Source organism: Uranotaenia lowii, chromosome 3 (assembly GCF_029784155.1).
Source record: "Uranotaenia lowii strain MFRU-FL chromosome 3, ASM2978415v1, whole genome shotgun sequence".
In the NCBI taxonomy this organism is placed as follows: Eukaryota; Metazoa; Arthropoda; class Insecta; order Diptera; family Culicidae; genus Uranotaenia; species Uranotaenia lowii.
This window is the reverse complement of record NC_073693.1, coordinates 126393344-126406455: the sequence shown is the minus strand read 5'-3', so window position 1 is coordinate 126406455 and position 13112 is coordinate 126393344. Positions and strand designations below refer to the sequence as shown.

The 13112-nt window shown below is 35.0% G+C and overlaps 1 protein-coding gene across 4 annotated transcripts in view; it reads right to left on the bottom strand.

Annotated features, from left to right (window-relative positions):
• LOC129755239 (radial spoke head protein 3 homolog A) overlaps window positions 1-12515 on the bottom strand; it is a 95905-nt gene extending 83390 nt beyond the window's left edge. For 2 of the 4 annotated variants that reach the window (XM_055751626.1, XM_055751627.1), the window contains exon 1: window positions 11259-12515. In XM_055751626.1, the coding sequence (XP_055607601.1) occupies window positions 11259-11687 (429 nt within the window). In that variant the 5' untranslated portion in view covers window positions 11688-12515. The remainder of the gene's footprint in view (window positions 1-11258) is intronic. The other 2 variants (XM_055751624.1, XM_055751625.1) reach the window with 2 other exon arrangements.
• Window positions 12516-13112: the final 597 nt, after the last annotated feature.

The window sequence follows — 13112 nt, the reverse complement described above, 5'->3', positions numbered from 1 at the left end:
GATAAATAGGGACTGATAATTCGGCTTCGCGTTCTTCTGAGCCGCTATGGCCGCTGAATCCACCTGCGTTGCGTACATTCATGGCCTCCTCCGTTCGAATAATCCGGTCAGGTTCGGCTTTTCCAGCTTGAGGATGACGTGGAATACACCTCAAAGCCCTATGGGCAGATCTGAAACAAAATCAATAGTATTATGACGAGAACCAGCACAACTAAATGATATTTAAGAACACTTACCATTCTATTCCGATTTTCACATATTAGGCACAAAGCAAAACTTGTTCCTAGAATGACAAAACAGCTTAACCTCAATGAACGGGTTCGGCGAATAGTTACTTTTTTTTAGAAGAATTGTACCGTTTTGTTTAGCTCAATCCAGGTCAATTACACCTCGCTACGAGGTAAGTTTTACCTTATTTGGATTTACCTTTTTTTCTAGGTGAATTATACTTTTTTATCGAACTCAATTCACCTCGCTACGAGGTAAGATTTACCTTTTTTGGATTCACCTTTTTTCTCGGTGAATTGTACCTTTTTTCCAACCTCGATTCAGGTAAATTTTACCTCACTGTGAGGTGAGTTTCACCTCGAAGAGGTAGAAGTTACCTTTTTGGCTTTCACGAGCGTTCACCTTTGCTAACTCGGTAAATTTTACCTTTTTATTATTTTCCGTGTACCGTTGTATTAGCATATATTGATAGTTCTTTACGAACACTACCTTACGGCCTCAGCCCTCTAAACAAGAATGAAACGATTGATTTCATCAAAAGGACGTACCTAATCCTCGATTTTCCTTAAACAAAATTGCCGTTTAGCCCTTTCGAGAAATCATTTCAGTTTTCAATGTTTTGATTTTGAATGCTACCCAGTGAAGCCAAATCAAATAATTTTTCAACATTTGTACTGTTTTTTTTAAAATCTCATCTGAAAATCATTATGAAAAACATATGTCAGTTAAAGTAATAAATTCAACGTAAAATGTATAGGGTAGATACTCTAGATTTCGACAGGAGCTAGTATTCGACAAATTTTGAATGAAAGGCTTATCTTTCTATTTGGTGGCTCAAGCTATCTATGTTCATATTTTTCTATTTTTGTTCTCCCAGTTTAGTATACGTTGAATTTCGAAATTCAAATTTAGCTAAAAATAATAACAATACCAAAAATTCACAATAGAGAAGGAAATTGATTTCTAACATGATTTCCTTACTAATAATTTTCACACGAACTCAAAAAATAACAAATTTTAGTGATAAAATGAATCAATCTTTTTAAAACAAATCACAATGAAAGTTTCATATCAATGATGTTTTCTGTCAGTCATTGATAAATTATTCAAAATGATGTTCCATACCCTGAAGTAGAAATTTGCTTCAAAATTATTTCTCAGCAGTTCAGCAGTTTCAAAGTTTTCAAATTTTAAATATGTAAATATTTCCAAATCACAGATTTAAAAAAAAATCTAAATTCGAATAATGTACAATATATAAATGTCAGATCAGGTAAAAAATTAATCATTGATTGATATTTAGGAAAATGATAATAATTGATATTTATTACTCATCTTAATTTACATTTCTTCTCTTCATTTTCAAATCAAGAGTTGATGTGTTTCGAATATGAAAAAAAATTATCGCGATTTGAAATTTGAATTTTGAATTAGGAAAAAATTAAAGGTCTTTGTTTTAAAACACATAAATTCAGCATTGAAAAACATAGACAAACCTATTAAAAATATTTGTAAAAATTTGATTAGCTTTACTTTAAAATTCGGTAAATTTATTTGAAAATTGAAAAAAAAAACTGTACTATGAAATTCGGTAAAGTCATTTGAAAATTGAAACAATATATTATGATTAAAAAGATAATATTATGAAGTTTTTTTTTCAATAATCACGTCTTACCAAACTTATTTAAGAAATTTCATTGATAACTCAAGAGAAAAGAATTTTAGTGCTTATATTTCAATGATTGATTTGGTAGATTTAAGCGTCCTGAACTCGAATCTTTTGTTTAATTTAGACTATCGCATTTAGTTTTAAAATGTGTCATTTTTAGGTGGAACTATTAAACCTACATTTGAAAAAAATTTGAAGAAAAATAGCATATTTAGATTCTGGGCACTGAAGTTAAACAAAATTACTTTTTTAAGTTCATTGCACCTTGGAAAAATGTAGATTTTGTGACCTTGTGTTATTGATCAAAACCTTTTCAAAACTTATGTTGAGGAAGAACAAGAAATACAAAATGAAATTACGACTGAAATTGGTTTCTTGAAGAATATTTCATATCAGCATAACATTTTTAGGTACGGTAAACGATTTTATTAAATCATCTAAATTAAAGTTATAAGATTTTTGATTTGTTTTTCTGCTAATTCTGTTGAACATTGTGCCTGTTGCATGGTTTCCAACTTTTTGACTCATAAAATCAGTATTCGATGAATAAATGATTACTAGTTACACTTCTTAATAAAAACCCATTCTAAAGACGAAGTAGGGTTTTTGTATGTCAAGTTAGGAGTTTCAATACAAAAAGTTTATTGAATGGTAAATCGAAGTTTAAAATGAAAATTAGTTTTAAACCGTGAACGTCATAAAGTGTCGTAGAATGAAATGTCTCAAGTCAAGGGACTAAATTCCGCCGGAGGCGAGCCAAATTTTTGACTTCCTTGCTAACACTTATTTATCATCAAGTTACTTTCCAAAACTATGGTGAAAATTTTACTTGGGAAAAATCTTCATGGGGGGGTTAAACCCCTAAAACCCCCCCCCCGTTCGCACGGCCTTGCCATCGACCCTATATACTCTTATAGCCCAATTTATGATGCAACTTTCATCTGTAGACACCAAAGTGGCCAATTACTCCTTTCAGAGTTATGAAAGAAATAATGACAATAAATCTCTTTTTTGCATCAAACAATGATCAAACAATTGAACTCACGTATGCAAAAAGCGTGCGCTTCTAACAATATGGGAACAAAGGACTTATCAAAGCTGGTAAAAACACTATTTGTCGTGCTTTGAAGAGTGTTTGCAGCAATGAATATTTTTTTTTTTTGATTAATATTTCGAATTTGTAAGACCTTAACTTAAAATTGACCATTAATGATTTTTAAACAATTTTTTCCAAGTTTTTTCCAGTCGATTCTTTCAAAAGTTCAAAATAATTTTAGATTTTTTCAAAAGGTCGAAAAAAAATTACAACTATTTCGAGCAAAACGATACCCCAAAAGTAAATTTTCTGTAGTTCGAAATACGTTGTTCAATTGAAATAAGTCCCTGTAATGGTTTTTAATACAGGAAAACTAATCAAAAAAGCATTGAACTGCTCAGAAACAGCTGAAACCCTAAAACAGTTATAATTGGCAATAAAAAATTTATTGAGATTCCTCTTGGTTTAAAAATTTAGGAAGATAGATTAGAGCTAAATGAACTGTAAAGTATGTAGAGCTAAAACTGAACAAAATCGACTGAAACAAAAATCGAAAATGTTCCTAAGGACGAAGACGAAACTATTGCGACACATTCGACAGGGCATAACTTTAGTACCATTGAGTAAAAATCAACCAAATTTTGCATACTTTCTCATTGATGTGTATTGTTTACATGCTGTCAAACTCGAAGTCGTAATTTTCGATTCAACGAAAATGGAGGTGAACCAACGCGAGTCGAGAGAACAAATTCTATCCAAACACTTGGAATTTCCTGACCTGGCGCACCGGAAATTGGGAAAAATGTTGGACATTCGCCATTCAACCGTCTCCAGAGTGTTGAAGCGGTTGACGTTGGACCACAGCAAAGGAGCTGGAAAAAATCGGAACCGGAAAACAAAATGACGGAGGGAAATGTGAAGCGGATGATTAAAGCAAATCCCAGAATGCAAAGAAGAGGGCTGGACTACATATGTATATACAAGGTACAGAAATTTCCAAACCGCGATGAGCGGCAACAATCGACGGCTAAAACTCGGACACTGAAGCTCTACGCGAAGATGCCGACAAAATATGGCTGCTGTGTGATGGACGACGAAACGTATATAAAAGCCGATTTTACGCGAAATCCGGGGTTGAAGTTTTCACCGGCAAGAGCAAGTTCGATGTGTACGACAAATATAAGAAGAAGAAAATGTCGAAGTTCGCCTCCAAATATTTCGTTTGGCAGGCCATCTGCTGTTGCGGACTGAGGTGTGAGCCTTTCGTGACGAAGGGCTCAGTAAATGGTGGGATCTTAAAATCTGAGTGCCTCGAGAAGCGCCTTTTGTCGTTCTTGAAGCAGCACGACGAAGCTCCGCTCCGCATTTAACAATAGATCAACTACTGGTCGCAGTGAGCTCTCCCCTAGAAGGAAAAAGCTCCGCTATTTTATCCAGATTTGGCATCATGCCACTATTTTAAAAGTGTTCCGGAGAACATGAACCTTATAAACTGTACGGAGCTGCGCCCGGTGAAACAGTACTGGGCAATAATGAAGCGGGAACTTCAGAAGAGCAAGAAGACAGTCAAAGACGAGAAAAAACATGTTAAGAAAGTGGAAAAAAATGAGAAACTGGTACCGGATGACACCGTAAAGACTTTGATGGAGGGTATCAAGCGAAAAGGCGTTCAATTTTACTCTAAAGGCTCTATTGATTTACTTTTCCTTTGATTTTTGAAGTAAAATTATGTACACAACCACCCTAAAATTTTTGTTTGATTCATAACATTATAGGAAAATTGGCATGACATTTTCGGTATCGCAATAATTGTGTGTTCATTTTTTAAGTTAAGGTCTTACAAATTTGAGATATTATTCAAAATAAATATTCATTAGTAAAAACTGAGTTTCATCATAGATTTTATGGGAAATACTGCTAAGTTTCGTCCAGATGAAAAATGGCTTCTAAATGTAATTTTAGTCCTATAATCGACATTTTTGATCAAATCATCCCCGTTTTTAATGAGATTCATTTCAAAAATGTTTTTCCAACTTACCTCCGTTTACTTTATGCTAATCGTAAATTTGGACAGTGTATATAGTCAGTTTAATAAGGTTTTAAAAATGGTATCTGTTGTATTGTCCAATATTGTATATTTACAATTCACCTAGCCTGGTGTGTGAAGTAAGAAAGTATGTCATAGGTAAATCCATTTCAAATGTAATGTAAAGAAATGCGTAAATGCTAAGAAATTCATATATCTATGGATACAATAAATATCAACTTTGCCATGACAAATAAGATGTTTTATCTGTCCTTATCGTAGCATCCTGGCTAGATCATGCTCTGACTATTATTGTAAACTCCAATCTCTTTGAACCACCTACGAAAGATTCTTTCCAACTTAATCTCTCGTTTGCCTGACAACATTTCTATACTCCGCCCATCATGTAATAATTATATCGAATTCCAAAATAACATTTTTCATTTTTTATCCCATATGACACATTCCACGCGCTTGTACCCCTCGAAAGTATTTTTTATCCGTTCGCGTATCAAAAAATCTCAAAATTGCCTATGATTTTGATAATTCAAATCACACGAAAGCAACGGAAAAAAGAGAAAAAAGTTTTTTTACATATGTTTTAGATGATTTTGAAAATCAGTTTTTTTTGTTGAAAAAAGTGGTGACAACTTTTACAAAATCATTAATTTTAATATATGGATGATTTTTTTTGGAAATATTTTTAGTACGTTCAGAAGTCAAAAAACACGGCTTCATTTTGTAGAAAAAAGAATTTGTTTATATCCAATGTAGTTGGTTTGAAAAGTGAACAAAAACAGTCGCTAATGAGTGAATTCACGTCACAAAAAAGATAAGTTTTTAATTTTACGAGAAAACTCTGACTTTTTTCAAAATAAAAAAATAAGATTTTCTTTGAAAATGATAAGATGATTCTAAAACTCTAAAATTTATAGAAATCGGTTGGAATCTAGCTGAGTTACAACAGCGCGAATGAGTGAATTCACGTCACAAAGTTTGATTTTTTGTTAAATCTAATATATAAAAATGGAGGCATTTTCTTTGTAACAACATCACTTATGAATGGTCGGTCGGAACGAAGTGAAATTTGGTATCCGAAGGTTTTTTGGATCAGAGATGGTTTGTATAACAGTTTCAAGAATCTCACTTTTTATGAAAGGGGGGTCCCCATTCAAAGTTATCTCTTCTTCACATCTATATTTATAAAAATGAATTTCTGTCTGTCTGTCTGTCTGTCTGTCTGTCTGTTCCCTATAGACTCGGAAACTACTGAACCGATTTGCGTGGAACTTGGTAGGCGAGGGTATTGGAGGCAGGGGAAGGTTCCTATTATGGTTTGAGACCCCTCCCTCTTGGGAGGGGCCTCCCAAATAAAAGACAATTTTTTGCATAAATCGGGAACCAATCAAGCAAATGGTATCAAATTTGGCATGGGGTGGTATTTGGGAACGAGAAATATTCCCATGAATATAAGGTACCCCTCCCTCCTCTCGAAAACTAATCAAGATATTGGAACCAAATTTGGCATGGGAAGGTATTCGGATACGAAAAATATTCCAATGATTATTTGAGACCCTACCCTCTTTCCAGTAGAAAGGGGGAGGGGGCTTCTTTCATAACTATTTGCATAACTAAAAAACTAATTATGCAAATAGAACCAAATTTGGCATGGGAGGTTATTTGGAAACGAAAAATATTTCTATGATTATTTGTGACCCCCCCCCCCTCTCTCTTTTATAATTTTTTACATAACTCAAAAACTAATTAAGCAAATGGAACCAAACTTGGCATGGGAGGGTATTTGGGCACGTGATACCCAAGTAACCAAAAGTCACATAGTTACTTAATCGTGTACAATAAAAGTTCACATTTGGCTGAGTAAAAGGTACTCGAGAGAAATGATAACCGATTCTCGTAAGTGTTCAATTTGTACTTCTGAACGAACATGAATAGTCCCTAGAAGTATCATAGTTCATGTTTGTGCGTTCTAAGTGACTTGTGTAGTTTGAATATACATTTTAACCCTCGTACTTTCTAATGAACTCCTTACGAACTTTTTGGTTCCATTCTGGATTCCTAACGAACTTTTTGGTTCCATTCTGAACTCCCAACGAACTTATTGGTTCTATTCTGAACTTCTATGGAATTCCATGTGTATTGAATTTTGTCGATAACTTTTCGATTATTTTTAACACTCTCCTGAAAACTTTTCGGAGTTGTTCTCAATTTTTAACAGCGAATGATATATGGATTATTCGGAAAATAAAGAAGCCCGTAATTTGAACAAAATTTGGCTTAGAGAAACGAATCACGACGTTAACTCTAGCAACATCATTAATCTATCACAGGGTCATACATCATAATCATTGAAAGTATAGTTTTTTTTCACCAAACGAACATAATAGTTTGAAATTTTATTTACATTTTGTTTTGAAAATTTTCTTTGTTTATATTCCACACACCGAATCTCCTTGATTGTTTCTTTAGAAAAAAAAATTGTCACAGTAGAAACAGAGCAACACCTCCGCACCTACAGCAAGGTCGTCACTGGCTGACACGGATGGTTTAATGCGACCGGAAGCACACATAATATTAATACCAACCGTTTTCTTGGTTTGTTACTGCTGAGAATAATCAAATATATGCATCTTTTGCGTTTTTTTTTCAGATCTATTTTGAAAAACAGCGATTTTAGTCTCCAATCAAGAATCTAAAATTTGCAAAATAATCGTTAGTGGTACAAAAAAAAACAAAACAAAATACTCATTTGAAATACCGTACTTCTTCACGAGCTCCATTTGGCATTCCATTTATTTTTTTCGAAACTGATTCCACAGCACTTTATCGTCGGATTATTTAAAATAAACCTTGCCGACTAACCGCAAGGACTATTCCTTCTTTCAAAGAAAAAGTAAGGCACACAAATCATTAAAAGAAAAATAAAACTTAAATAAACTTAGTTTGATTCCGAATCGTGCAGGTATTGTTTGAAATTATGTTATGCATAATTTGATGAAAACAAATGTTTACATTTTTAAATTTAGCCTGCTTAGAAAAAGTGAAAACTATAAATTGATATTTTTAATAACATCAATTTAAGCATTGGCCATGGTACAGCGGTAGCGTGTTCAGTTCTCACTACGTAGATCCAGGTTCAAATCTTCAAACATGCCAATAATTTTAAGTAAGTATGAAATGAATTTAGAAAACAGTTAAAAAGTTAAAATTAGCCTACAACAGATTTGAAAGTTGATAGATTTCAAAGTACGTAAAAAGTGAACGCTATGTTTTTTTTTCCTTTTTTCTCTTTATTGAAAGTTTCATGCAAAGGCTGAATAGCCTTCTACTCAGCTTTGATTATAGAAATTGAAAGTGTGGATAAGAACTTAAATTTTCAGCTGAATAGAATACTATACAGCCTTTGAGAAGGGCTGAGTAAGCTTTTAAGAGACTGTTTTATGGAACTTTTGGTTACTTGGGTATATTCTAATGATTGTTTGAGACCCCTTACTTCTTCCAGCGGGGAGGAAGGAAAAAGGGAGGGGAGTTTCATACAATTTTTACTGCATAACTTGGGAACTTCAACAGCTAATGGAACCATATTTGGCATGGAACGATATTTGGGTACGAGAAATGTTTCTATCAATATTTGGTAACAGTCATTCCTTCAAAGAGGAAGATGAAAAGAGGGAAGGAGAGGTCTCCCTTACCATTTTTAGTATAACTGGAGAGCTGATCGAGCAAATGGAACCATAATTAACATGTGAGGGTATTTTGATACGAGAAATGCTTATATTATAAATTTAAGCCCCACTTTTTTTCAGCGGGAAGATATAAAGGGGAAAAGAAGGGCTTCCATGCAATTTTTGCATAACTAGAGAATTAATCGAGCAAATAAACCCAAATTTGGCATCAAAAGTATTTGAGTACGAAAAATACTTTTATGAATATTAAGTTCTCATCCATTCATTCAATGGGGAGAACGGAAGGGGGGATGGTACTGCCTTTCAAGTTTATGCATAACTCAAGAATTTACTACGCAAATAAAACCAAATTTGGCATGGGATGGTATTTCAATACGAGGAACTTTTCCATGTGAAACAATTTCTTTCTGGCAGTAGGAGAATAGTATTGGGAATACAGGAGGTAAGAGGAAAGCTTATATTAAACTTTTTTTTTACAAAATCCGAAAAATGGACAAAACTTAACATGGAAAATGATTTTGATATGATTCTATGCTTCTCTGACACACCATCCTCCTTTCAGTGAGTAGGTACAGTGGAGGAGGGAAGTGAGTCCAATACAATTTAGTTAGCATAAGTTCTCAATTAATGCTAACGAAGCCAACAAATGGAAACAAATATGGCATGGAAAGGTATTTGAATACGAGATATTTTTCTAAGATTGTTAAAGACCCTCACGCTTTACAGTGTATAGAGAGAAAGAAAGGATTTAAGTCATATTTGTGTTGTAATTCGAAATTCGAGCTGCAGCTCTCATTGTATAACGGTTGCTTTTGAATTATGTAATAATTTTGTTTAAAATAATACTAACAAAACAATAAAAATTTGTATTTATTTCTGAAAATATCTTTTATTTTTTAAGGGTGTAGCAAAGCACACCGGGTCAGCTAGTTTTATATGAAAAATGTGCTCTGAAAGCTGTTTTGACCCTCAAGATGGTCGGATTTTTACAAATCAAGCATAATTTAGTTGATTTTTTTTTAAAGTTCATTATTTTCAAATAAAAATACAAAAAGATTGAAAAAATATTAATTTTTTTTTGTGAATCTTTAAATGATGACAGTAGTAATTTTAACATATGATCCTTCAATATGTTGCTATTCAAGTGCCAATCAAAATACGGAAAAAGTTAGGTGCAGATACTGAAAATTTATGACTGTAAAAGTCGGAACAACAAAATATCGTGTTAGAAAGTGTACATAAAATTTTAAGACTCCAAAGAATGGTTCAGTATAACCACAGTATAACTTTATATTTCGTGACGTGAATTCAGTCAGCTACCCTGTTCTGCTTGAACTGAGTGAATTCACGTCACAACTTCAAATAAGCATAACTTTGTTCGTTGTTGTTCAAGCGAGGAGTTCCGTACTTCAAATTGTGGGTAATTGTTTTTTTCTACAACTCATTCGAAGAAACCGATATTCTATTTCCACAGAGAGAACAGGAAATCAAAGATATATGTACTAAAGTCCGAAATGGTTAATTCTAGCGTGAATTCACGTCATAAAAATAATCAATCCCAACAAAAACAACTTAAATTTTAAAATGACCAAATAATATTCATTTTGAAGGAAATTCAATTTGCGACCGTTTGCTACAATTTTTTTCATTTTCAAGTGAACTGGTTGACTTCTAGAATGATAACAGTGCAGAAAAGTTCGGAAAAGCGATTTCACGTCACGGTGGAATGTGTCATATGGAAATGAGCTGCAATGCTTAAGAATCCCTATGTGTATAGGCTACATGATTTATTTTGTTAAGACTCCCTATGTGAATAGGCTACATGCCATGTTCAATACATAGAATTCATTTTCTCATCTTTTGAAGAACTTGTTTATTCTTTCCTTTAGGAATTTAACCCATTTGATAAGGTATTTCTTCCTCGTTTTAAAGGTTTTCAGGTTTTTCAAGTATTTGATGAAATCTGCGAAAAAAGGCTAAGCACAATTGTCCCGTTTGTTTAGTAAATGTGCCACTTTTAAGCCTATCCCTTTTCTGATACCTAAAGTGAATTACCTATGCTAAACTCGTTTAAAGTATTAACATAAGACAATTGTAGGCGAATTAGAAAGTAATGTTTAGAAGACACAGAAGGTCTTCGAAAATTACCAGGATCTGGAAGATGGATCATTGTGTGATGGAAAGGTAGCAAAACAATTTCCCTTTCCCTTTTTAACTTAAATTCCATTAGTTTTACCAATGCAATCAAAATTAATACTCAAAATAGAGTGTAACAGTTTTCAAGAGTATAGTCTCAAGGTGTTTGTTAAAAAAATACTTGTGAATATTTTTTGTGAGGTTCCCTGGGAAATGGGTTATGGCAGTAAGTGATTTTTAGGAGGCCAGAAACTCTTATTGTCATATGCTAAGGCTTCCGAAAAAAGTCATAGAAATAGTTCTGCTTCCGCATAAGAACAGTCATACGTTGGAATCCAGCAAGAAGGTAAATAATATAATCCAAACACCATACCGATTCTGAGAGGGAGGTTCCGGTACAGACTGCAACAATAATAATGATGTGAAGGTGATAAATAATTTGCCGCCAAATTGACCTACATTTTTCGAGGAACGCTTAGAGGAGGCATCGTTCTGCAGTCTCCTCAGCTTGGCATCCAACTCTTTGGTGAACTCATTGTGCTTGCCGTGGTCCGTCTTTTTTGCCGGGTTGGGCCCGTTGGTTTGTGGGAGGATGGTGGTTGTTGCGGTAGTGTTATTGTTGCTGTCGCTTTTGAGAACTTTATTATTGATGTTAGTGGTGCCGTTGCCGTTACTGTGAATGATCTGCGTTTCCAAATCCTGAAGAAGCTTGAAGTCCGGTTGCAAGTTGAGCAGATACTGCCCTTCGATCACTTCCCGGTTGCGACGTAGCGGCCTAACGATTGCATTTGGCTTTCCGCTCACCCTCAGCTGATCAACCGGCAAGGCCGCAAATGCTGGACTCTCTTCCAAAAGTTCTTCCTGCTGACGTGAAGAAATGGTTGGCATTTTCGTTACGCCTGCATCCAACTTGAGACCGGTGAAATCAATCGAAGATAGACGTTCAGTTTAGATGAACCACAAACGTCGATATCGTAAATTCATGGCCACTTCACTAGAACATGCTGAATTATTTACATCACATCGGACACTGCGAATAGGAAATACTTTTACTGAAGTCGGAATAATTATCTTAGATATCAATTACGTTGACCTCAGAAAAAGTGATAGATGGTGACCGTTGGAAACACACAACAGTCCACTATCTAGAGTCTACCGGAATTTCAGAACACGATTGATTTCTTAATTGCTGCCACTAACGTTCCGTGTAGATCAATAGTTGATGGTATAATTATAACACACCGAAACACTGACGATTTCCGATCAGGGTAAAGCACTGCTTAACGATTAATCTGAAGGCGAACCGGGGACCACGTTTTCCAACATGGCGGAAGGCACGCAGAATAATGTTCTTCTTTCTGCCGAAATCGGAAAGTCACGGGCATGGAACGGGCCTGTGCTGGCTGGCCAACACACGAGGTGCTGACCCAAATTGAGGTGAAGTCCACTAATGAATTATGCAGTGAGAGAAGGAAAGTCAATACCCGCTCGGCGTTCGTGTACTGAAAACGAAACTAACATCTTATCACTTGAATGAAAAACTTTATGAAACCCAAGAAATCAAACACTTCCAACGATCACCCATCGACACTTCAATTCAAAATCGAAACTTGTTGTTTAAACAATTTACAGTCATTCTACAAAAGCAAACAAAAACTAAAAATCCCGAACTGAGACCGGACTTGTTCTAGGAAAAACTGGACTGTTCTCGCCGACAGCCGATGTCCGAATGACCATCGGGCAACCTCTTGCTATGTGGTCAATCCTGAAAGGAGGAAAATCGAAAAGCTTTTCCAACCCGAGGCACCTCGCCACCCACCTAGTCCTTTCCACGTGTTTTCGCGGAAAAGCTCTTCTCCATTGCACGTGTGCTGGAAGTGGTCAACCAAACGCTTTGTTCGGCTGCTTATTTATGAGAAGCAGGTACATAGGCTGTCTAGAAACGACTTGACCGGTTCGTTACTTCAATTCAGCTGAGGTGCCGTTGTCGTCTGATCCAACCGGCAAAAATCGATGGAGGCGCTTGGTGGCTGCTAAGCTAAACACCATGCGGTATGTCTGTAGCCCGGATGGCATGGCTGTTTTGGTGGAAAATTTATGCGGAGCTGTGGAGCAAACACCTCGTTGCCGGTTGACATAACGGAAACTGAACGGGATGTGGTGAAAGCGATGATGGAACAAGTGTCGGTGGAAAAAGGGGAACGATTTTATTTTCGCCTCAAGTGGTACATAAGAGATTTCATTTTAATATACCTACCTCTGCTTCTTTTATTTTCTTTAACCAACAACAATCTTATAGACGGTATTTTTTAT